General features: G+C 37.9%; 1 protein-coding gene across 5 annotated transcripts in view; it reads left to right on the forward strand.

Annotated features, from left to right (window-relative positions):
* Nucleotides 1-27,216, forward strand: part of SPEN (spen family transcriptional repressor) — a 106,324-nt gene that overhangs the window by 17,398 nt on the left and 61,710 nt on the right. For 4 of the 5 annotated variants that reach the window (XM_084651723.1, XM_084651724.1, XM_084651726.1 and 1 more), the window contains exons 2-3: nucleotides 12,341-12,661; nucleotides 16,646-17,122. In XM_084651723.1, coding sequence (XP_084507849.1) covers nucleotides 12,341-12,661; nucleotides 16,646-17,122 — 798 coding nt within the window. Of the gene's footprint in view, nucleotides 1-12,340; nucleotides 12,662-13,479; nucleotides 13,959-16,645; nucleotides 17,123-27,216 lie in introns of those variants that run through there. The other variant, XM_084651727.1, reaches the window with a different exon arrangement.

The raw sequence follows: 27,216 nt of genomic DNA on the forward strand, positions 1-27,216 counted from the left end.
TGTTTAAATGTTTTAAGAGTTTATAATTTTAGGCCTTCTATTTTGTATTGTATTCAGATTTCATTTTAAGCAAGTTTATTTGTAAAAATTTATTATAACTTAAAATAAACAATTTAAATAAAACAAATTTTCTTTATTTAAATCATTAATATGTATCCACCTTGGCGGCTGGAAGCTCAATAAAAGCCTCTGTAAATAAATGTTGGAGAAGCAGAGCTGGAAGAATATTGCTATCCAGAAGCACTGCTACTGGAAAACAGTAGGAATGGGATAATTAAGGCACTTTTCTGAATCATTGCCTTCATACTGTCTATTCCCATAGTAAAATCAGGATGCTAGCGTTCCCATGATGTCAGTAGCTTAATTCTTGCATGGTATGCTGATGAAGCTAATATAAAATTTCTCAAACTTTTGTATAGAGTGAACCAGATCTAAAGAGAACTCTCCCAGTCATAATCATGCAGACCACCTCCCCTCTCACTCACAATTGCTTTAACATCCCTATGGCAACTACAGCTGCTTACAGGGAAAAGTAATATTAGAAAAGTCTTTGATATATATTTTAGCTGTCTTTAATGTGATATACCATCTTGGAAACATGGAAAGCCAGCACCATGAGACCAGTCTGCTGTACAGAGCCTTTCAGCAAGTACTCCATAGATTACTGGTTGCCTCTGTTACCTTTACTTTAAACCTAGTGCTTTAATTTTACACCCCAAGTTTCTCTTTACAAGGTGTTGGTCCAGAAATCTGCTCCACTTTGGACTTCTGGTGTTGAGAAAGATACAGTATTTGGATCAGTGGTATAAACTGGCCTTGCTGGTTGCTTGCCTCTTAACATCTATATTTGTTTTACAAGAATGTTTTAACATCATTTCAATCCTGCAGTATTTTGTTACATTTCAAAAGAAAATAAAAACTTGTTCAGTAGATCAGATCAAGGATATCAAAGGGTATCATTTGATATTTGTAATAAGCAGAAATGGTTACATTAAAGATATTTTCCACATTTCCAAAGTAGGCAGATTTATCTTGAAGGGACAGCAGCATGAATGAGGTTAGTAGTCTGCTACAAGTAGTCATTAAATCAAGCTGTTTTTGGTATTTCTGTGATGTCAAGAACCAATATAGAACCTGATCCAAAGGTCATTGAATTCAATGGAAAGTCACCTATTGACTTCCGTTGACTTTGGATGAGGCCTGTAGTAATTAAGATTTGGATAGAGATGTTTATAGTAGATAGTGCTCTTGGCTTCTTTTAAGTTCAGCTGCTTGGCGGGTTCAGCAGCCGTATGTAAGTTTCTGTATTTGTAAATCAGCTTTTGAGATCTAATTTAACAAATTATAACACTCTCTCTGAAGTTGTTTTGAGTGGCGGTGCAGTAATGATTAGCAGCTGAATTCATCAGGTTACTTTTCTTTGAATGTTTATTTAAACTTGGCTTGAAATGTACATTTTAGTGGATGTAGGGAATTCAGTGTTGTATCTATGATAATGTAGACAGAATTGAATTGTTAAAATTTGTATATTTACAAGCTTGGGAATATAGTTCTGATTAACTTGTTGGTTTTTTTCCCTTATGAATGAAAACGCCATGGAAATATTTTTTCACCACATGGCTCAATTTGAAGTAAAGCAGAAATCAAATTTTAGGCCTGATATTTAAAATGGAAAATTTTGGATTTCCATTTGTTAGAAACCAGATAAGCATATTTCATTCAATTTCCAAAATATCTGATGGAGTGTTCTGTAGCTATTCACCAGCTATTAACGTTGAAGGAGTTGCACAGCTAAAATCAACCACCTTAATTTGGGGTTCTCTGAAAATTGAAAGAAGTTGGCATTTGTGTGGTGCAAAGAAATGTAAAATATCCTGTTGGTCTAATGAAAGTGCCAACTAAAGTTTTATGCGGGCTTTAACTGTAAAACTCAGCAGTCAGTCCTTGTGTATTTAATAACCTGCACTTTGTATTTATAACATCAGTTAGTTTTCAGGTTGCTTAGGGTCAGATTAACAATTATGAATATGCACTGCAGGATTAATTTGGAGACCAAAGAAAAGCTGATTCTAGCAGGAAAAGAACTCTTAACCTCTTCGTTCTCCTTTTATGTAATTTCAGAAGTCCCAATATAAAAATGCAGAGGTATTTTGTTGGGCTGTATTTTTCACCAGGCTAATGGAAATTGCATAATGATACTTATCTTTATATAGTGTTGTCTGTAGAGCACTGTGCAAAACTTTGCATATAGATATTTTGGAAATTGAATGAAATATGCTTATTCATAGATACTAAGGTCAGAAGGGTCCGTTATGATCATCTAGTCTGACCTCCTGCACAACGCAGGCCACAGAATTTCACCCACCCACTCCTGTGGAAAAACCTCTCACCTATATCTGAGCTATTGAAGTCCTCAAATTGTGGTTTAAAGACTTCAAGGAGCAGAGAATCCTCCAGCAAGTGACCCGTACCCCATGCTACAGAGGAAGGCGAAAAACCTCCAGGGCCTCTTCCAATCTGCCCTGGAGGAAAATTTCTTCCTGACCCCAAATATGGCGATCCGCTAAACCCTGAGCATATGGGCAAGATTCACCTGCCAGATACTACAGAAAATTCTTTCCTGGGTAACTCAGATCCCACCCCATCTAACATCCCATCACAGGCCATTAGGCTTATCTGGTTTCTAACAAGGAATCCGGTGTTTCTAACAAATGGAAATCCAAAATTTCCTAATTGCCTAGGAAAATTGCCTAATATTTGTTTTCTGCTTTACTTCAAATTGAGCCATGTGGTGAAAAAATATTTCCATGGCGTTTTCATTCATAAGGGGAAAAAACCCAACAAGTTAATCAGAACTATATTCCCAAGCTTGTAAATACACAAATTTTAACAATTCAATTCTGTCTACATTATCAGAGATACAAAACTGAATTCACTACATCCACTAAAATGTACATTTCAAGCCAAGTTTAAATAAACATTCAAAGAAGGGTAACCTGATGAACTCAGCTGCTAATCATTCAATCAAAGACATCCTTTGCAAATAGACAAGGACACAATTAAAAAAAGAATCCACTGTGTCTTGTTCATTTGACATGTAGTACTTGATGTACGTAAATGCAAAACTCAACCTTAATTATTGGACTGCAACTGGAAACTTCATAGTGTAGTATGGTGGGTAATTTGGTAGAGTAATGAAGCCTTAATAATAGATCTCACTACAGCATCTGTTAAGTCCTTACTAAGAAGTAGAGTGCATCTGCCATTTTTCATGTGAATTATGGAGTTTGTAAATTAGGGCATCTAGAGTTGAAGCTTTTCTTTTTCCCTCCTGCCTGTTCTGAATTTTACACCAATAACCTGGGTAGCCTGCAAAGGATGGGGACCAAGGTTATATTTTTGTTTACTATTTGCCTCCCAGGCTACTCTGTCTTAACGGCAAACTTTTCAGTTTTGGCCCTGGGCAACATAACTGAAGTTGATATTTATTTTCATGCCATCTTTCATCTCAGAGTATCCCTAAGTGTTACACAGCCTATATGTATCTGATAATTACTATGTAAATTGCTTCCACACCACTGAAATGCAGCCACTTCTGGGATGGAAAGGAAGTACACTCAATTTTTAAAATATTTTTATATTATCTTGCTTCTCCCTACCCTGAAAATCTTGTAAAGCCATTTTTAAAATTTATTTTTCCTTCCTTTTTTACCATTTTCAACTTTTTCACTTTTTTTTTCAAGTCACCTTGATTATTTTAGAGTTCTTGTTTTCTTCTGTTTGCTGCTTTTTGTATCCATATTTTAAAAGTTTTCTTCCAGATTCAATATTTTCCAGTATTTCTATCAGTGCCTCTTTCAAGCTTCTGTTTGTTTCAGATTTGCTTCAGGTCTTTTTCTGTATCTATTTATAAGCTCTCTTCTCTTTTTTCTTTCCTACCAGTGCATTACCATTTTGTCAGATTTCAAGGGGAGCACTGGACTTAGCAGAGTGGAATTCACAACACTTGTATTTCTGATGCTCCTCTGGTCTCAGGGTGACTAAATGTGTGCAGGGTCTTGTAAGTTTTGTGCCACTTTTGGCATAATGTAACTGTTGATGCAGAAAATAATAAAATTACAAACAGAAAAATACTTTGAGATATGTAGTATATAGGACAAGTAAATGTATGCAGCGATTAATACAGATGAAGATAAAAAATATACACAAGTATCAGGTCAGGCATGTTATTTTTATTCTGTGGTGTATTTTTATTTCATATTTATATTAATGCCCAAAGGCCCTAATCAAGATCAGGGCCATATAGTGCTAGACCATGTTCAGACACAAGTCACAGCTTTCTCTCTCTCTCCTCTCTTCTCCCCCCCCCCCCCCCCCCCGAATCTCAGATCCCATACTGACTTGGGCTAGCACTATGGGGCTAAAAATAGCAGTGTAGCTGTTGCTGCTGGGGCTGGAGCCCAGGCTTGGAAACTTGGTAAGTGGGGAGGCTCTCCAATTCTGGGCTCCAGACTCAGCTGGAATGTCTACACTGCTATTTTTAGACCCTTAATGAGTCCAAATCAGTTGACCCATGCTCTGAGACTCGCTATGGTATTATTTTTTACATTGTTCTACGCATACTCTAAGTCTCTTCATGTTGTAGTCTCATGGCCTTTGTCTTCAGCTGTGGGTGTTGAAAACTTTTACAGATTGTGTCGACAAGACCGTTTTTGGTACAGTTCATGTAATGGTGCGGAAGATGGTTTTGTCCCTTCTACATTGTTAGACTTTTAAACCATAAACCATAGTTAAACCTTTTAAGCACTGCTTCCTTGGGATTTGTTCGTGACAGCTGTTGTCAAAAGTGATTCCTGACTCTGTACTAGGTTATAGACTAAGCTAGGGTGTGCAGTGATTCAGCTGGAAATTCTGTTATTCCTCTGGCATGTAAGAAGCATTTACATTGATCAACAGTAGTTCCTTATTGTCCTGTTCTGTGAGGCAAAAAAATGTCACAAAGGATTTAGGAGTATAAAACTGATGTGTCCTGAATAGCGGAATACTCTAGAACTCAAGTGAATAGAAGCTCTGGATTAAAAAAGCTCTGCTAGGCTAGCTAAAAAAAATCCAAAGGAATGAATCTATAAGCCTGTGTTACAATATAGCATGTGTATATTTTCCATTGCTGTGCCTTTTAACCAGTAAAGTTTTCTTTAATATGAAAGAGAGCACAGATTTAGAATAGTCCCTGGCATCTAATTTTTGGACTAGTCTAAAGTTATAAAATGGGTCAGGCTGATCTAGCCATCTGGATAATGATTATATCAGTTAATGTTGTTTTATTATAAAAAATATCAGTGGGAAAAGAAGAATGATTGGTCAACAAAGCTTCAGACTGTGAGAGCACTCGAACAAGTCAGGATCTGTGTCCTTCAGTTATATCATAATTTAAAAAGAGGGAGAGTTTGGGCATTGCACAGGTAGAATAGCTGCATTTCTCAGGAGGCTGAAGGTATTTGCCTTTTCATTTTGTACCTTACAAATCAATTTCAGATGTGCAGGTGTCCTGCTGTAACAGCACACCTTGTGATGTGTCATGGTCAATATCTAGTGTTGGAGAAATACATGGAAATGATAAATTAGTTTTTTGTTTGCTGTTGTCTTGTTACTGTAAGTAGGATTTTTATTATGCTAACTGATAATGAGATTGAAGCAAAATGTAAAGAGGCTTTTCTGCACCTGGGATTGAAATTACACATTTTTGTGGTGTTGAAAATATCTGCATATGGGGCTGGTGTACTTGCTGAGAGCTCCTCTTGAGATTACAGGAGTTAAGGGGATAAGGGAGGCAGGACATTTTATTTTATTTCTATAATATGTCTAATTCAAGAAATGTTGTGTTTTTTTTTTTTGAAATGTCAGTAAAAACTGGTTCTTTGCCTTCTATTTCTTAAAGCAGAATTTGCCTGAAATACAGGTAATAAGATTTGAGAGCCTAACTAATTTATGAGTAAAACCAAATTAAAATATTTGTTTAAATCTTTTGCCATCCAGCTCCTTTACAGTAGCCCTGTGTTTAAAAATATTTACTTAAGGAATAGTTGAAACTGTTCAGAAGAGTGAATAGTTGTGATAAATATCTAATTTGTGGTGAAACCAAGTGGCTAATTGTTGCAGTGAAAAACGTCAGCCATGCAAAGGTACCCTTCTGACCCAGTAATGGCTATAGCCTTTAGCTTTTTAATTTCCTTGTTACTGATTTGCTTAAAGAAAGTTGTTTAGGGAGAGATGACTTTGGCAAACTGCTGCCTTGTCTCTTCTGTCTCCTCCCCAGTCAGCAGGGCTTTGTCTCAGTGACACGTTGGTCCTAGGGAGGAGGAGAGAGGCTGGCTTTGGATTGGCGGAGGGAAGTGTTTCCCAGACTGGCCATTGTTTGCCTGTTTGTGAGGCAAAGATGCGGGCGGGGGGATGATGTTGAGGGACGGAGAAACGGGCGCGCACAGCAGCCATATCGAGAGTCCAGAGACATTTTAGTTGCTTGATTATAGAGATGCTGGCTGTACAATGAATACAACAGAGTTTAAATCATTAATTCCTCTTCCGCGTTTGAAAAGCTGGATTAGTGTAGGTGGAGCTTAGTCGGATTGAACAATAATGATCTAGCAATAAAAAAAAAAAGGGCACCCCACTTTTGTTTACAGTCCCTTGTTGCAATCCTGCACTGACAGCGAGGGGGACTCAGTGACCTAATCGGTCTCTTCCATCTCTGTATTTTAGAATTCTAGTTTGCTTCTTCAGACAGAGAAAGATATGGCCTCTGCATTCTTCTTTACAGAATAATCAGAAAACAACAGTTCCTGAAGTTTCAGCTTCCTGCTGCGAGTCACTGAAATGCTGCATTGTATAGCGAGATTAATAACTGCCCGTCGACACCCTGGTAGTTACTGATTAATCAGCATGAGGTAGACATGGGAAGAGGCATTAAAAAGCCTTGTTTTCTTTAGGGTTGGTAGAGTTTAGAGCACAGCAAACGATCTTCTTTGTTTTCAGATCTGTCTGCCTGTGATTGTGAAAGTCTTATTGGAAAGGACTGACGCATAAATATAAATACACGACCTGAAGGTTTCAGAGGAGCCCCTCCCTCTGCCAACGTTACCGAAGGTCGTGACGGCTTTTGTTGTCCTCTTGTCCCCTCTTCCCAGCCCTTCCGATTGTGGACAAAGGTTGCACCACACGAAGTCCCTGTTTGCTCTGCTGCTGCTCCTTGCAGTGTATCTCCCGCCATCTTGCATTAACTTGCGACCACAATATTGAAATGTATCCTTAGTGCTGCTTCTCCTCCCCCAACTCTCTAGAAAGTATCATTTTCTTGTAATGTATTGTTCTGCTGCAGTAACCTGCCTTGTGATGCAGCATTGCAGATCTCCCCTCCTCTCCCTTTAGGATCAAATAGCATGGAGCAATGCAGTTCCCCTTCTATCAGCAACTGCAAAACCAGGAGCAGCCCGGAGAGCAGCCAATGGGTGGGGCTGGATCGGATCACTAGACAGATTAATCTTCACGATGGGGTACTATAGAATGTGTGTAATCAAAGGGCATAGACCGCGTTGGGGCAAGGAAAATGCAAATCTTCCTGTGTCAGCAACTGGCTTTGGATGCTTAGCGCGCTCTCTCCTCTTTTTTTTTTTTCTTTCTTTTTTCTTCTCCCCTTGCTTGCTTGTCAACCCCCGGCCCCCTCCAAGAAAGGCAATTATCACAAGTCATCCCCATTGCACCTCACGGCTATAGTGCAGCATACTCAAGCTGCACATACATTTTAGCATCTAGATGGTGGAGAGATTAAAATGATTCATCTCAATTAAAGTTGGATTATTTAGGACTATTGCTGCCATAGAAGTAGGATACCAGAGTAATTTAAATTGCTCATGCTTTTGCCTGCCTAAACAGCCCACTGGGAAAATCCATGGGTTTTTGTGCAGTGAAGTTATCTGTTCCTCTAACATTTAAGGACGACTATTTCAGGCATTCAGCAAAGATCAATTGTATTATCAGACTATTTAAAAGTATTGCACTAAATCTCCTGTAAATTTGTAATCTAAGATACAAGAGATTGAACAAAGTATTTTTTGTTTGAAATAAATAAAATTATGATTCTGCATTTCACAGCACTCAAAGTAGTTTTTTACACAAGAATTAAAACCATTTGTCAAGCAAATTGTTGTTTGAGCATGCCATTTTTAGTATAAAACTTGCTAATAGATGATTTGGGTATAAAAGACATAGTATTGTTCTTTGCTTCTTTGGTGTGCATGAGGATCAAATTCTGTTGATGTACGGCATGTACTGCACTTCTTGTTCTCCCATAACTTAAATAAAAGTATAGATGAACATTTGGTAGATTACTAGATCTCAGTTTATCCTATGGTGAGTACAAGCAGCTCCTGGATTTTTTTTAAATAAATTTTTATAAACTTGAAAGTGCCATAACTAGCAAAATGGGAAAATAAAAAGCTTGTCAGGATAGTAAGTGGAAACCAGTATTTTAAGAGCACTTGTGTGAAATGTAACTGACAGATGGCACTACTTCATTGTTAGCTAGGCTATATATAATTGTACTCACAAAGGTCCTTGGGATTATATTTTTTGTGAGGAGTTCATGATTCAGTTGTTGCTGAAAACAAAGTATGGAAAAACACTGTCAATTTGGATTTGTGAATGTTGAGAAAATAAAAATGCAAATTGATACACTTAGTACTACACGCTGAATTCATAAACTCAAAGGAAAACAAAATCGAAACACTCAGCGCTGTCTCATCTTTTCCTTTTTTAGTCTTGTAGGGGGCCAGTGTGGTGGGTTTTTTTTGTTTGTTTAAATGTTCTGGTGGGAATCAGATGATATTGACTGGTTTGACTGAAATACTAGATTGCCATAAATGACCATGAGGACAGTTAATCTCACTTTACCCAAAGGGCCTCTGCTCACTTTTTTCCTTCCATCCTCTCCTTTTTACTCTTAAACATCTTGTTTCTTTGTACGTTCTTATTATCCCCCTCACTATTTCTCTACCATATTCCTTTTTCTTTTGGTCTCTGCAAATATTGTTTTAAATGCAAGTCCTAATACAACTATCCCACGTACCACAACCTCTGAGCTGGCGGGAAACTTTGAGAAGCCCCTCCTTCTGAAAGTAGCCTTCGAATATTCTGTAAATACAGAAAAACTGAGAGTGAAATTGTGGATTTTGAGAATTTATTCCAGTGCAATTTTTCTAGTGATTTTGGTATAACCTTCTGAGGGTTTTTGTAAAGTGCTTTTAAATTGTAATATTAATATCTGTGATACCCCCCCAGGGTGCCATCTGGACTGTTGAACAGCTGTGTCCCGTCAGTTCTCCGACCGAGGGTTCCTTTTATGCTGCGAGAGCAACCATTCCTGATCTGCTCTGACAATATCTAGCATGTAAATTACTCCCAGCTACGTTGTATGAGTTCTGTGGCCAGCCACTCTTGAATTACACTGCAGAGTAACACCAGCAAATTCCCAGTCCCAGACTTTCCCCAAGAAATGTGTGTCTTGGCCAGGAGAGGGCTGGGTAGTACAACACAAGCGCATATAAAGTCTGTCTTTTTATTAATAGAAAATGATATGCACAAATCCTGTTATCTCAAATGGAGTTTCCCAAGCACTTCAATCCAAGCACACTGGTTTAAATAAAACAAGTTAGATTTTTAAGTGATTACAAGAAATGAGGCATAAAAGTCAGAATTTGTATAAGAAAATGAAAAGTAAAACGTAACTAATATCTAACTTAACACGCTAAGTGAATTCAAAGCAAAGGTCTCTCACCACATGTTTTAGCAGTCTTACTGGCTGGACTCTTTTCGGTCAGGATCTCTTCCCCCAATTCAGTGCTGCCGCCTTTGTTCTTCAGATCTTGTTGATGTCATGTGGGTAGATAGAGAAGCAGAGATATAACTTGAGGTCTGACCCTTATTCTTATACTTGAAGAATTTATTCTTATTCTTTGAGAATCTTCTTCAGTGAGGGTTCAGGAGACGACAGATTGTGGGGATAGGAACCTCCAGCTGTTTGTTTGCCAAGGTGTAAATTTCTCTCTCACCGTTTTTCCTGCCAAAGAATTATCACTAAACCAGGTGGTGGTCCCTTGGATTTTGTTGACCCCTGGCTAAGGCATCAGTTTGCCTTTTGTCTCTGAGGAACTGGTTTGTGGCTGCTTTTCTAAACTTGGACTATGTCTCAGTAATGTCATAAAGTAGAATTTTATAATTTTACATATAGTGTTGCTGATCATTATTGTTCTGGTAAAATGTGTGTGGCAAATTGTGTTTTCAAATGATACCTCACAAGGCATACTTTGTACAAAACTTCATAGTCTTGTAAAAGGGGTGAACATCAAGGTACAGACTGTTACTTTTCCTTTAATTTAAGGCAAATGGCAGTACCTGTATCTGTTTTAAAGTGCCAGACACTGGAAGCTCTGTTTTCACACTTAGGCAGTCTACACTGCCAATTTCAGCGCTAAAACTTTTGTCGTTCAGGGGTGTGAAAAAACACCCCCTTGAGCAACAAAAGTTTTAGCTCTGAAAAGCGCCATTATAGACACTACCACCATTCATTTGGGGTGTGTGGTGTGGTGTTTTTGTTTTTTGTTTTTAAATTGCTGGGAGAGCTCTCCTCCGGTGATAAAGCGTGACTATACTGCCCTTCTCACAGTGCTGGCGCTGCTGTGGCAGTGCTGTAATGTGGGCAGTGTAGACATACCCTAAGTTCTGTCTCCTCCATGCTGCTTTTCATTCACAGTGCTGCCCAAAGCTTTTATGGTTAACCAGCAACCTGTTCACTTAATTTTAAAGATGCTTTTGTTAACTACATGTACTATTTACTGAATAGTGAACAGTATGTTTGGTACTGTATGAAACAGAGGAAGATAGAATCTACATCTAGATTTCAATAGCATATGATTGGGAAGTCCACTCGTGGAGTAGCTTTTGCAGTTTTATTTAAACTGTTAATGAAATTCATGCATGTAACACAGTTAAACATAGCTCCTGAAATAATCTTCTCCCATGAGATGCTTGCTATTGATTGTGACCTCTTTTTCCTCCTGGAGCAAGTAGCTGAGAACAGTTTTGATATTGCTTAAGGTTTAACTGTGTGTAATTTTACCTTTTTATCACAAATTTTATAACAACTTACTGTATCCTCATGAATCAGTCATACTAATTTTTGTAATCCTTGTCTTTACGATTTATAAATATTTCTTACTCTTTCTCTTGCAAATTCCAACCCAGTTTGTCAAGAGCTTCCAAATTCTACATTTTACATTTTGGAACTCTTTTATTTTTTGTAACTGATTAACGTATGCAATAAAATGCCATTATCTGCTTTTTAAAAACGTCTTGACTGAGTGAATTGGCTGTTCAAAATTTTAATGTGGAGCTTGGCATACATAGTGCCTCTAAACTGTTTCAAAAATATACTTAACACTAGATAGTCTTCATCTTCCTGTCTTTTAAATTTTTTTGTTTATCAGTTTATACAAGTTATTGTAGTATGTTGCTTGTAGTTTTTTTGCAAGGAGGTGAATTCATATCCATAATTGATTAAATCCTTGCTATTATTAATAAGCCATGGTTACAACTTATACTGCGTTGCAGTTACTTAACATCAGGGTCATGTCATATTACTTAAAGCTTTCATGAATGTAACTGGTGTGTTGTTGTTTCATAGTGGGGAGTTTAAAGTTGAATTCTAGTAGCATAGTTCAGTGGTGAATTTGTAGGTCACACTTTAAAATCAAACTGAGAAGCTATTGTAAATAAGTTTGAGATCAGAAATCAGTATCAGAATTAACATTATTTTAACACTGAATTATCTAAATTTAGATCAGAGTAGTAAAATAGCTGTCAAGTTTTTTCTTAGTGTTACAACTTTATTTGTAATTATTTTTGCAGTTTTGGAAGGTTAATTATGTCGAGATTGTCAAATCAGATTAAAAATTAGGAGTACGATTGCAACTATAAATGCCTTTTTATTTCTTAGGATGTTGTTGTTTGGGAATATATTCTATTAAGATGGATCTCTTAGTAGCCTAACCAGAAATGCTTCTCTGATCAAAAAGGAAAGAAGCCTGAAAATAGTTACTGAAAGTATAAATGGTAATTTTCCTCTTAAACAGCCACCTAGAAAAACAAACAAATCCTTATTTTGAAATTAGTTTACTTACTATTTAGAAGACTCAATTGTTTGAATATGTATTTTTTTTACACTTCAGTATTTTTAATGTGATCTTTTGTATTAGCATTAATATATTTGCTTTGCTTTGTTTTTTTGCAGATATGGACGTGTTGAAAGTGTCAAAATTCTCCCCAAAAGGGGGTCAGAAGGTGGAGTGGCGGCCTTTGTGGATTTTGTGGACATCAAAAGTGCACAGAAGGCACACAATTCTGTCAACAAAATGGGAGATAGAGACCTACGGACGGATTATAATGAACCAGGAACCATTCCGAGTGCTGCTCGGGGATTGGATGATACAGTTTCCATAGCATCTCGTAGTAGAGAGGTTTCTGGGTTCAGAGGAGGTGGGGGGGGCCCCACTTATGGCCCCCCACCATCACTTCATGCACGGGAAGGACGTTATGAGCGGAGACTTGATGGGTAAGTTCCAAGGTTTCTCTAGGCAGGTATTTTGTATTTGATATGGTGAGAAACGCAAACTCATATATAGGGCCCCCAGATGGATTTAAAAGTTTGGGAATTATCTATGTTTCCTATTTTGGGTTGGAAACGGAAGTGATTCCTATCCCAGTGGCTGGTATCTTGTGGATCCATAGAGGATGTTTTCTGCAGCTGGTTGGATATCTACTCTTGAAATAAGGTGATCTTAAGATTGAAGATTTCCTGTGGCCAGCATCGATATTGGAGTTATTCTTCTAGAAGTAATGATTACATTTTTTTGGATAAAATTCAGGCCTTATTCGGATGTATCCCGGCTACCAGATGGAACTCTATTGCTGCAGCACAAGTTCTATATGGAGTATCTTCGGAATATTAGAAAATAAGATTTGAAAGCTTGATGCTTAGCCCTCAGTTTTTACTATATACAGTTTTTATATATTAATTGGATTGTCACCAAAAATTTCTAGTAGACTTCAGTGATGCAGCATCTTGGATTCTACAAACAACATTTAGGCATGGAAACATGTATTGGATGAAGAAGATTGAAGGCAGCTTTTGATGTTTCCATTTTGGATCTACATCAGTTCCAGATTTTTGGGATTATTCTTCCTGATGGTATTGTCAAAAAAAAAAAAAAAGATGAACATTTCTAAAATTTGGAAATTATAGTCATTCTAAAAGTACTGGAATAAGAACCACTGCCTTGAATTTATGGGATGCTTTACAGCCAAGATGTATATGATGGTGTACAGCCAAGGGGAGTGGATTACTATCTAGTATCTTAAAAAGCCATTTGCTACTGCACAGTTAAAGGTACTTTAGTTTTAAGGACATGGTGCTAATTATCAGTTTGTGGATACATCAATCAAAATTGACTGGGCTGGATGGTTACAAAGATGGATAGAGGATACCGGCTGGCCAGCCATGATGCATTCCCTCAAACATTGGGTGTACTTCTACCAGCTGCTTGATTCAGACTTAGGGCTGGAAATTAAAATAATGGATGCATTTCTAAGTGTCAACTGTCTCAAGAAAGAAGTCTGGGGGTTTCAGAGTTATGGTTTCAGTTTGGGACTACTTGCTTCCTGTGGATTTTTTTTTATCTTGTCACTCAGATGTTTTTCTTGTTGGTTCATCTAAAATATCATTTGACACCCTTACCCATTAAGAAGGTGGATTACCCCTATAAGAGGGGCCAAAATTGGGGAAGTTATGGTCACAGTTCTCTCCCTAGATTTAATTGGGAATATAGGTCGTGTTTCCACACTTGGAAAAGGTTGGTATGCCCTGCCCTGTGTATATTAGCCCCTCTCCTAACCCAAGTCAAACCCTCTCTTTCCACTAACTCCAGTAGTTCTTTGTACTAATAGATAAATCAGAAAAGCACTGTAGCCATTAGATGTTCAGCTCTGCTAGCTCTTGTCTGTCTTCTGTGTCCTTTTAATGGATAAGGACTTTGTTCTTTTATGTCAGCTATAACAGTAACCTTCTAGCAGTATTGCTTTTTCTGTTACATCATTAAATTATCTTTCACTGGCTAACATTTGATAGGATGCTAAATGCAATCATTGATAAAATTGTTGATCTTGTTCCTTCAAAAGGGTGAAAGAAAGAGAAACTCTTATTTGTTAGGCCTGGAAATAGTGTTCTAATCCATAGTTACAAGCAACAGACATGTAAGTAGAAGAATATGTAATGAATTTTAAATAGGACAGAAGTTTGTAAAATAAAATTCCAATTTTTGTTAGCGTCGTTAGCTTTTTTTTTAAGAGAGTTGGGAGGAAAAAATGCAGTCTAGGCAGGCACTTACTGGTATGCAACCTTAAGGTGAGGCAGAGTGTAAGAAATATAGGATAGGTATAGTGTAGGAATTATGGATCCAGGGCTTCCGTGGGGCATATTTGTAAATTACTGAGGTAACTTTTGAAGATATTCATCAAGGAAGATTCTAATCCAACTACCAGTTTGAAAAAACTGAAATATTTCCATGATTTTTGATAGAAGACAAATCCTATGATGTGGCAGAAGAGGAGGAACTATGGAGTGAGTTGGGTTATTAAGATCCAGGGAATTGATAATTAATTGTTTCTCCAGGAAGAATCTGAGACGGTAGAGGGGAGAGGTTAAAATGTTCCTCATAAAATGGATAATTAGAGTTTGAAGTTAACATAGACACTGGCATATTTATAATTGTGAAAATATGTTTTTCAATCATTTGATGTGTTCTCTATCATTCTTAATCTGTCATTTTGTAGACATGTCTTGAAGACGTACCGTCCTGGTACCTGACTAAAGTAGAATACTAAGCTATCTGAAATATTCTGTTAACTTCATCTTTCAGTTTTTGTTTTACCCTTAATTGAGAGAGCACACTAACATTCATAGAACATACAGCTGTCCTCCAATGATGTACAAAATGTTTTTAATATTGAAACACAGAATGGGCCTTAGCTACTTTAAACCAATGTGTTTCAGTGGCAGAGGGAGGATATATAAATCCTTTGACTGCAATAACGAATTGAAAATCTTAATTAAATTAGCTTTTTTGGGTATGTTTATATCTCTTCATGTGAGGTTTTAATACTTTTTGGGACTTCCATCCTCTTTGATAGTTATCCTTGAGATTTAGCCATTTATTTTTTCTGATATTTGCAATCAAAATATTTGTTTAGGAGGAGCAACATACCCAGGACTCTAGGTGTAGAATTCTGATAATATCAAAACTCCTTGTAATGAGGATGGAAACATTTTAAAGAAAACCTAATTTTCTGGGTTTCTCTGTGGGAGCTAACTAAGACCGTATCTGAATCACGGAATGATCTTCAAATAATTGTGGCTGATTTGTGGACAAGACATGGACAATTGTGGAAAAGTAATAATGGGCCTTTATTAACAGCAATAATTTGGAAAAGCCACAGTAGACCTATTTGTTTAAAAAAAAATTTGCTGGAACAATATAAACACTCAACTGTTATGTTATACTTGTGAATTTTTTGATAACCAGACAATTTGCTGCAAGTACAAGGCTGTAATGAGGGCAGGGCAAGCTGCCGGGGGTGTGGGGAGAAGGGCAGAGAGCATAAAAATGAGGAAGGAAACTGGTAGGGGGCAGAGCCCTGCAGCGGGCATGGTAATGCCCACCTTACTTCTGTGCTGCTCTACCCCCTACTGTTTTTTTCCCATAATTTTTCTGCCCATTCTCTTCCCCCCACTTTGTGCCTGGGTGGCTGCCCTGCTCACCCCACCCTGGTTAAAAGCCCTGCCCAAAATGCTCCAAGATCATTTAATGTACTAATGGGGTGGGAAAAGTGTGTGGTGCAAACCTTAAAATGTATGCAAAATTGGGGACTGCAGAGCAAGCGAATTTAAAACAAAATTGCGGTGGAAGCCTAATATTGCTGAATCTGCAATGTCCACAATATCACGAAAGAAGTAGGACCTTAGATATAACCCCTTTTGAAAGCAGCTTCTTACTTCCGGGTCATGCTTTGCACTGAGGCTTTCATGGCTGTAGCCTAATTTGTAATGATATTTCTGCAGAAACATAATCATAAAATGGAAAATAAATGTTAAAGTTCATTAACATTTTTAAAAATTAGACGAAAGATGCGGAAAAAAATGGTTTCACTTAAGTTATAAAGGCTTACTTTAAAAAAAAAATTCAAATTCCACATGAAAATGTGAAAAAAAATTGATATATTGTGCTTTGAAGGACACTGGTCATGAAAGCCCAGTTTATGATTAAAGCAAAATGGTTGCTCAGCTCTACTGTGTATAAATATAACTTTGGAATCAAGTAAAACGTTTAAGTGTGTCAGTGTTTGCTTAATAGGTTATTGCTGTTTAGTGAAGAACCAGTTGCAAAAATAAAGTCAGTGCTGAAGTAAATGTTTGCATGACTTGCCTTTTGTTTTGCTTACCCTTCTCTGATTGATTAAATATTTTTCCCCCTTATAAATACAGGGCTTCAGATAACAGGGAGCGTGCTTATGAACATAGTGCCTATGGACACCATGAACGGGGGACGGGAGGATTTGATCGGACAAGACATTACGATCAGGATTACTATAGAGACCCTCGAGAGCGGACATTACAACATGGGCTCTATTATACTTCCCGGAGTCGAAGTCCAAACCGTTTTGATGCTCATGACCCCCGTTATGAATCTAGGGCCCGGGAGCAGTTTACATTGCCCAGTGTGGTACACAGGGATATCTACAGGGATGATATTACGCGGGAGGTACGAGGCAGAAGGCCAGAACGGAATTACCAGCACAGCAGGAGTCGGTCACCACATTCGTCCCAGTCTAGGACCCAGTCTCCCCAGAGGCTGGCTAGTCAAGCATCTAGACCCACCAGGTCCCCTAGCGGCAGCGGCTCCAGAAGTAGATCGTCAAGTAGTGATTCAATCAGCAGCAGCAGTAGTACCAGCAGCGACAGGTAGGTTAACAGCTTTTGGTTATCATGGGTGCATTGTTAAATGAAACCAAACAGTGATCAGCTCGGTGTGAAGAAAATTGCTACAGAACAGTAATCCTTTTCTCTGGACAGCATCCGTAGTAAGCAAACATGAGGAACAGAAACCTCAGCTATCAAAATGTGGCACTAATCCCCAGTAATATCTGGGGAGGTCCACTACAGATTATTCTGAATTTTGTGCATGAATGTAGAAGTGAACAGGCATGAAACATAAGGACAATGCATTGTAAAACAGACTTGAATTATTAGACAAAAATGGAGTGTAATAGTTACTGATTCTTCAAACACTAGTGAATTTTCTGTAGTATACTGTGTAAAAATAATTAAGTCATATTAATGAGATGTCACTACAGTCCTTTGAGAAGTTTTATCAATTTCTTTACAAGAAAACCTTACACTTCTAAAAGAGTGTGCTTGTCGAAAAATCTTTAATATTCAATTCCTAGGAACTTCATATAGTCAGCTGCATGATTGCTTCAATATTTCTGCTATTTCAGTATTGCAGTATAAAGTGTATGTGGTCAAAATTAGAGTAGTAATAATAAACCTATCAAGGAGCTGAATTTCTTTCAACAAGCTGAAATATCCTGTTGAACTCCTCCTTGTTCACCTTCTTGAATTGTGATCAACACTGTAAATGGATTTAGAGACTTAACAGCCTAACAGAAAAGTAATCATAGAAAAGTAGGGCTGGAAAGGACCCTGAGAGGTCATCTAGTCAGTCTATCCTTCTGTGCTGAAGCAGGACCAAATGTACTTAGACCAGCGGTCCTCAGCCTTTCTGTGGGAATAGCATATTGCTATTCCCAGATGACTGTGGCCGGCGCCAGACACCATGCCACTGAGAAGCAGCAGCGGCAAGAAGCACTGCCACCGAAATGCCGCTGAGAAACAGCAACGCTTCTCGGTGGCATTTCGGCAGTGCGGTGTCCTGCGGGCCCCAGTGGGTGCTCAGGCGCCTGCGGGCACCGCATTGGGGACCACTGACCTAGACAGTCCCTGAGTGATGATTGTCTAGCCTGTTCTTAAAATCCTTCAGTGACAGGGATTCCACAATGATGGTATTGCAAAATGTAACTGAACTGTTCGGTAAAGAGCTCAGTTGCTGAGTAAGTAAGGCAGGTTTAGAGCTGAAAATATTTCTCTTGCTGGGCAATTATTTTCCAAATTCAAAAATACTGAAAACTCTTATTTTTAAGACATTCGTTATGACCATAATATTAATTTGGATAGTCTGATTATCTCTTAGTGAACAGAATCTTACAACTGGTAACTCTCTAATCAAAATAATTACTTTAATCAAACATAACGGTTTGAACTCATTCCAGAAGATAGAATGATTTTGAAGGGAACCTGTAAAGGGAAAGAAAACAACTGAGTTTCTGCTCCTTTTGGCTTCTTCATGATGTATGAAAAGGCCCCAAGAGGGTTTCTTTCCTTGTGTTTTTCTAATTTATTTTAAGGAGTTTTTGCTGTGTTTTTTTTTTTTTTAATTGAGAAATTCAGATATTATCTAGGCTGGAAGACTATGATGAGTGGAGAATTAGTGAAATGGTGACATCACAAGAGCAATTAAGAAGAGAGAGAGACAAGCCAACCATAAAACAGCCTCATTTAGTATCCTATCTCCTATTTTTCAGCGACAAATTAACATTTTAAATAAAGGAAACATTTTGTTAAATATTTAACACCTTCAGACATGTTAGAACTTGAAATAAACATCACTGAGACCTCTCAGAGGTCTCCAGCAAAACTAGAGAGGATCAAATGTGACATGCCTGATCTCTCTTAGGCTTAAAATATAAGCAAGAAAAATATCTGTACTTTGGGGTGAGTTTTATCCATCATAAAAAAAGAAAAGAAACAGCAGAAGCCCAGCTCACCTACATATTTACTGGATACAAGTGTTGAGGCATTAAAATCTCCAACCTGGGGTGAAGAATTCAGAAATTCATAACACGAAGTATTGCTCCAATGGAACAAAATGATATTTTTAATAAGAAACTATCAATATCAGTTATGTTTTGGTAGTTCATTTTCCCTGTAACTTTTATCTTAATGTTGCAAGATTAGATGTGTCTCTGGAAAAGAAATGTTGATGCTCTGATCTTATTAACCAGAGCAGTGAATTTAGACTCAATGAAGTACTAGTAAGTTTTAAGGGTAGTGCCTTACATCCTGAAAGAACACACAATGCTTTTTACACACTTTACAAACTGTGGAATAGAAAATAATAAACATTATATCATTTGCATTATAAAACATGTACATTACATCATAACATTACATTTCAAGAATAACTACTTTTTAAAGGGTTTCAGAGTAGCAGCCGTGTTAGTCTGTATTTGCAAAAAGAAAAGGAGTACTAGTGGCACCTTAGAGACTAACCAATTTATTTGAGCATCGGATGAAGTGAGCTGTAGCTCATGAAAGCTTATGCTCAAATAAATTGGTTTAGTCTCTAAGGTGCCACTAGTACTCCTTTTTCTTTTTACTTTTTAAAAAGAAAAAGCACCTTCTTACTCAGTAGACCTCTTGTTACTTTTTTTTATTCCTGTTAACAATGCAGAGCTATGGAGAATGAAATGCATCCTGTTATGGTTTGTATAATCTATAGAATTGTTTACCAAGTTCCAGATGCATTTCCCATTGTTTTCAATGGGATTGTAGAGATGTAACTGGACACAGAATTTCTCCTGCAATAAACATAGATGCGATTGGTTGACTCAGAAATTAAACTCTGAAACTATAGTAGGGTGTCTCAGTGCTTTTGGAATACTTGAGATTCTTTTATGGCTTGGTTAATAGTGAAAGATGTGATCTTTTAAAAATATTTGGAAATTTACAGAAACACTATGAATTCTGTGGTTAATTGGCAATAACTAGTTAAAATCACCGGTAGCGCTCAAGATAATTCTCTACATCAAGCCTCTTTTTCATGTCTGTCTCTCACTTTCTCCATTGTCAGTTGTGAAGTTAACTGTATTTTTGTACAGCGGTAGGTCACTTCTAGACCCAAATGTACGTATTTAGGGTCAAATTTTGGGAGCTACTGGAAAAAAAAAGGGGGGGGGGGGTTAGGTAGTTTTCCGAAAGCTACCATGGAAAAATGATCAGAAAACTAACTGAATCAAAATATGGTGTATTTTAGTTTCATTCTTTGAAAGACATAAACTATAGCAAGGGTCATACAGACTAAATATAATGTTAAGATTAGAAGATTTCCCCTAATTGGACAAAGTTGTGAGGAAAGATGCTCTGCATGTTTTCAAAATGTAAACATTTTGTCTTACGTAGGTTTGGAGTGTGTTGATTCCACTTCAGTTAAGCTTAGTTTTATGTATATGTTTTAAGAGGTCTTTTGTTACCGTTGGATGCTTTCTTTAGGGTTTTGTGATGAGAACTGCAAATAAGTAAATTAGAACATAAAAGACCAAAAAGGACATTATTCTCTTTCAGAATATCAGAGAGGAAAGCTGACTTATGTGAAAATCTCTGAATGATTCCGTTTTTTTAAGTAGTAATTTTGTAAAGTCAAATGAGTTAGCACATTTCTTGTAGTTGCATGTGTTATGTCATTGATTTTAAAATCTTCATTTAGCAACATATTGAAGCACGTGGCATTGAGGTCCGTGCCACTGCTTGTGTTTAAAATGTGGAAATACCTTTTCAATCAGGGCTTAAATGTCTTCCCAAATTCTGGTAGAAGTGTTTTAGATCTCCTATGATACTTCAGTTCAGTGAGGGAGCTTTCATGGCAGAGACTAAAAACGTAAGAGAAATCATTCAGAATATTGTGTGCACACATATAAAGTAACTAGAGTTCCTTCCACTTCTTTTTTGCAAGAATGTTTGGTCAGTGTTTAAGTTCAAGGTACAGTGGTTGTTTTTTGGTTTATTAGCTAGTTGCATAATTAGCTGTGATTCGCACCATAAGCTGCAAGCTCCTGTCCAAATATTATAGCACCAGACTCGGCATATATGCAAAGTAGTTATGTTCATAGGGATAGGATACAGAGGGACCTAGACAAATTAGAGGATTGGGCCAAAAGAAATCTGATGAGGTTCAACAAGCACAAGTGCAGATTCTTTGCATGGGATTCTACCATCCTCTGCTACAGAATAGGGACCGAGCGGCTAGGCAGCAGTTCTTCAGAAAAGGACCTAGGGGTTACAGTGGACGAGAAGCTAGATATGAGTCAACAGTGTGCCCTTGTTGCCAAGACTGCTAATGGCATTTTGGGCTGTATAAGTAGGGGCATTGCCAGCAGATCGAGGGACGTGATTGTTCCCCTCTATTTGACACTGGTGAGGCCTCATCTGGAGTACTGTGTCTGGTTTTGGGCCCCACGCTACAAAGAAGGATGTGGAAAAATTGGAAAACGTCCGGCGGAGGGCAACAAAAATGATTAGGGGACTGGAACACATGACTTCTGAGGAGAGGCTGAGGGAACTGGGATTATTTAGTCTGCAGAAGAGAAGAATGAGGGGGGATTTGATAGCTGCTTTCAACTACCTGAAAGGGGGTTACAAAGAGAATGGATCTAGACTGTTCTCAATGGTACCAGATGACAAAATGAGGAGTAATAGTCTCAAGTTGCAGTGCGGGAGGTTGAGGTTGGATATTAGGAAAAACTTTTTCACTAGGAGGGTGGTGAAGCACTGGAGTGGGTTGCCCAGGGAGGTGGTGGAATCTCCTTCCTTTGAGGTTTTTAAGGTCAGGCTTGACAAAGCCCTGTCTGGGATGATTTAGTTGGGGATTGGTCCTGCTTTGAGCAGGGGGTTGGACTAGATGACCTCCTGAGGTCCCTTCCAACCCTGATATTCTATGATTCATTCTCAGAAAGCATCTGTATAATTCGTTTTTGTAGCACTGAATGAAATGTACAGCAGGAAATTCTACTTAGTGTCTGAAAGTGAATTTGAGTATTATGCCATTTATAAGGTGTTCCCAAAGTTGTAATAACAGGGAATTTATAGATTAATTAGGTTGTTAAAAAAATTTACTTGAATTGATCAGTATTGAAGTTCCTCTTTGCAGAGCATCAGAAACTGTAGAAAATAAAAGCATTAATGTTGCTTATGATACTTTAACACAAAATATACAAACAAAATCAAGAACTAATGCATTTTAATCACAGGAAAAACAAGTGCAACAAAAAGTTGGGGAGCATGGAGTCTAGACCAGTGGTTCTCAAAGCCGGTCCACCGCTTGTTCAGGGAAAGCCCCAGCGCGCCAGACCGGTTTGTTTACGTGCCATGTCCGCAGGTTTGGCCAGTCGCGGCTCCCACTGTCCGTGGTTTGCCGCTCCAGGCCAATGGGGGCTGTGGGAAGCAGTGGCCAGCATGTCCCTTGGCCCACGCCACGGCCAGTGGGAGCGGCGAACTGCGGCCAGTGGGAGCCGCGATCAGCCGAACCTGCGGACATGGCACTTAAACAAACCGGTCTGGCGCGCCGGGGCTTTCCCCGAACAAGTGGCGGACCGGCTTTGAGAACCACTGGTCTAGAATACATTCTGTTTTGTTTGTTTGGTGAATGCAGAAATTAGCAAATTTAGTTTCGTTACATAATACCAACTTTTCCCTATCATTGTCCCCTTCTCCTTCTCTTCTGCTTAGTTTGTCTTCCAGCTAGTGATGAATCGTTGATTTAAAATGGGATTTATGATTTTTGAGTGGGTTAGGAGATGTCTCTGCATGGGACAGTTGAAAAATTTATTTGGGATTTAGGCTAACTGCAAATGTAGATACTTGGATACTTTTGGGCTGGTTATGGTGATCACTGAGTAAAAGAATTCCATACAGATAAGTTATATGGAATGAAGAACTTTACTGGAATGAAGAGTTTAGCTGAATGGTACTTTTGTATCTCTTTCTTTAATACATGAAAAGTAGGTCATGGCTGTTTACATTAATTTAGTGTATATTCCTATAGTAGTGGAGAGAGACTGGGGCAGAAAATTTTTTTTTTAAATTGCTTTCATTTTAAGTATTTATAGCAAAGGCAATAATTATCCGGAGGATGAAAATTTCTGATCTTCACCTTTTTGTTCAGATAAAGCCATATGCCACTTTGATGTTATCTTAGACTTAGGAAATGTGAATTATGGAAAGAAATATTAACTATAAGAAATCCAACTCTCGTGTCTTCAGTTTTGTAGCAGCCATCCAACAGTCTCATTTTTTTCTTCCCTGTGCTTTTGTTCATGTTTCTGTGTCTGTGCTATGTCTAATCTAAATATAACCAGATCATCCTCTTAAAAAATGTCACCCTCGGGAGTATATCAAATTTCTTCAAATTGACTACAAGCAGAAATTTTTCAGATGGCTTTAAAGAAGGAAGAGGTGCCTTGCTCTTGAGAGACAGAAATAGAGAGAGTAAGACATCTCTTCCTTCTTTTAAAGACATCTGAAAATTTCCTGCCTGTAGTCTGTATAAGTCTATATGTATATATATGTATTTTTTGTGTGTTGGTGTATACACAAAATAGTTTGCTATATGATTTACACAGATGGTCAGTAATGCTGATGTTGACATATGCAAAATACATTACATGACCATTATATGATTTCCTCCTAGCTGGTAAACTAATTCTAAAGCCATGTCTGCACTATCACTTATGTCAGCAAAACTTATGTCGCTCAAGGGTGTGAAAAAACCATCCCCCTGAGTGACATAAGTTTCATCCGCAAAAGCGGTAGTGTGCCGCCACTCGTTGGGGATGGTTCATCGGCATAGAGTGGCTACATGAGACATCTTACAGTGGCGCAGCTGCATTGGTATAGCTGTGCCTCTGTAAGCTCTCTAGTGTAGACATAGACTAAATGTTGAGGTTTAGGCTCTTCTCTGGGATAGAAACCAGGATAAGGCTATTCGCCATCTCATTGTATGAGGGTGATGACTATTTCTTTCTCGTTCAGAAATACATAAATTTGACACTAAAACTGTTGGCCGTTTACAGAGAAGACGGGAGAAAACATGCACATTGTATTAGCTCATCTGGATCCCTTTAGAGTAATCAATTAAAAATAAATATTGCATAATAGGTTTTACCTTTTTCTGAAAATCTGCTTCTTTTAGTTGCCTGACACTTTCCAGAGACATAATCATTTATTGTGTTTATACCCTACTGTGAACTAGTCAGCAAAATGGTGTAGCTACTTTGGGGCGTTTTTGGTCAAAAATACAGCAGTATTAATCACTTTTATTGCAAATAGTATATTATTGATGTTCAAGTGCTGAATAAACAGCATTTTGGATTTGTTATTCTGGGGATTGCTGGCATTTATTCTTATATAGTGCAGCCTTTATTTAGCTCTGTTAAGTGATATATTCAACATCATTACCCATATTTGTGACACATCTTCATTTGTGATTAAAAATACCCCATTTTTAATTGTTTCTCTGGGTTTAAACCTCCCAAAGGTATATTTGCAATCAAAACGGGGACTGAATGACTGTTCAGCCTCTTTTCTGATAGAGTTCATGTGAAGCTTTGCTACAATTTCTTGAACTGGTTACTTCAGTGCATGTGGGTAGAGGAAGGTATACCTGTGTTGGGAATTTCCCAGTCTCTTAATATGTACTTTAGAGAGCTATGATTTTTCTGGGAATAAAATGAGAACAAGTCAGACAGCAGTTTTCAGAGTATATAAACAGAGAGGATTGTATGCTGAGAGAGTTTGCTGCATTTGAATAGTGGGGATTGGGGAAGCAAGGAACTGCTTGTTTGTGTCTCCAGAACCAGTCTGAACTGGAATCATCCAGTTTGATTTGGCTGAATGCCACCTCCCAGAGGCTGTATGTGAGCTGTGCTTCCTCCTTCTGCCTAACTTCTACAGAGCAGGAGGGGGAAGGGCAGGGAGAGAGCCAGCAGGGTTCCAGCCATGTGACAAGCAGGAGTCTTGTGGTTTGCATTGTGGAGGAAGGGATGTGCTTACAAATGCTAAGTGAAATGGTAGCCAATTAACCCGGATATGTTACTGGGAAGGTGGCATTTTAGTTAACAGCAGTGATGAGCGTGGGATACAAAAATAAGCAGAAGTTACTTCAGAAGCCTCCCACCTTACCTTCTTTTTGAATGAAAAAGTTAAACTTGTAAACCCCCTTCACACTGAAATTTTCCTTCTGCCATATGTTGCATGCGCATTGCAGTGTGTTGAATGTGTAATTAGAACATCAGAAATTAATTATAGCTGCCCCAGTAGGGCCTTTATAGTTAGAAGAAAAGGAGTACTTGCGGCACCTTAGAGACTAACCAATTTATCTGAGCATAAGCTTTCGTGAGCTCACGAAAGCTTATGCTCAGATAAATTGGTTAGTCTCTAAGGTGCCGCAAGTACTCCTTTTCTTTTTGTGAATACAGACTAACACGGCTGTTACTCTGAAACCTGCCTTTGTAGTTGGGTCTGAGTAATTTTTTTTTAATCAATTCCCTTATTTTTGTTAGGGTTTAAATGTTGCTGTTAAATTGTGCTTTGGACTAAAAATTTCCTATATACATTTTTGGCTTAGAAGCAATTCATTTCAAAATTACTTTTTTAAAAATAAACTGAATACCTTTCAGTTTTATACAACACCCTATTTAAAAGATTTGAGGGTCTGATATAACTCAAAAGCAAGGAAACTCAGAACAAAAGATGAAATTTGGTATTAAACATATCCTTGTTATGCCTAGGTATTTTAGCATCCTATGAGGATTGTAATGACTATACAATTCAAATAAAGTATCATCATTGTACTGTGAAATGTTAATATTTGAAGGTAAAGCTGTGTAATAAATTTAACTATGGTAACAATACTGAAATCTTTACATTTGTATCAGACTTTTTAACTATAATGGATTATTTCATTTTTGGTTGAAGTATCTCTTGGTTATCTAGCATTCGCTGTGTTAAATAAACAAAGTATCTCTTTCACGTCTGACCAAAAGCAGACTCTCGACAAGAGAAGAACTTCCCAAATTTATAGACATGCAAGTTATAAACATAGCACAATATGAAACCACAAAAAAGGGACAACTTCAAAGCACTTTGCCCTATTGTTTTATGGTAACCCCCAGTAGTTCTTACTCAGTAGTAGTGGAAAGCTGCCAACACACAGTTGCAAAGGAGTACAAGTGATTTTATGTAATCTAGCGCTGGCTTCTCTCTCTTGAAAAACGTGTTAGGACTTTTCTGTATTGATAAAAGTCTAGATCACTTTGTTATTCATATTGTCAGTTTAAGTCATCCTTACTATGGTCTTTTTTTGTATTTAAATTTACGTTAGTGTGCATATTCTCTTAATATTCTCTGCTTGGATTAGTTATAATTTCAGAAGGGGGTGGACACTTTCTGTAGTTTAAAAACTGGGTTGTTACCCAAACATAGTTTGTATGTTACACTAAGTGTTAGCTCTGTTTTTGTTACCTTTATCTGTCACTTTCTAAATCTGTAACTGTAGAAATTTATCTTATTCATGACCATCAGTCTTTACACTGGATTTCCCTTCTGCACCTGTACTTGGTAACAGAGACCAGAACTTTACAGCTCCTGTTGGGACTTAAGGCTCCTTTTCAAAAAACATTCCCAGAATTCTTTGCCTCCAAAGGATTGCATACAGACAAAGCCAGACCTCTCTTTGTGCAGAGCCCTTTTCTTACCTAAATTTAAAGTTTGGAGTTTAACGAATGCATCGTTTAGGGAGTCCTAAGTTTATATGTGTGTATCTTATTAAAATTATGTAGATATTTGAATGGGCTTTGGGCTATTCTGTACCCTCTGAGGGCATCCTTGTGTTGGGGATAGACCTATTTATTTGGGTCTGAGGACTGTCAGGAGTTCAGACTTCTTTGGGATATGGGATATGATTCCTGATAGTTAAGCCCCCTGTTTTATCACCTAGGCCCTTCACATGAGATTCCTTCATCTTCATTGGTTCCCCTCCTTTAAGAGGAAGCACCACAGAGGTTGGTGCCTCAGGTTCATCAGTAAGACACCACTTCTTGCTCACCTGCAGGCAGCAGCTGTTCTAAAGAAGTGGGAATTGGTATCTGACATGGAGTTCAGCAGTC

This window comes from Lepidochelys olivacea, assembly GCF_965140295.1.
Source record: "Lepidochelys olivacea isolate rLepOli2 genome assembly, chromosome: 18".
NCBI classification, from domain to species: Eukaryota; Metazoa; Chordata; order Testudines; family Cheloniidae; genus Lepidochelys; species Lepidochelys olivacea.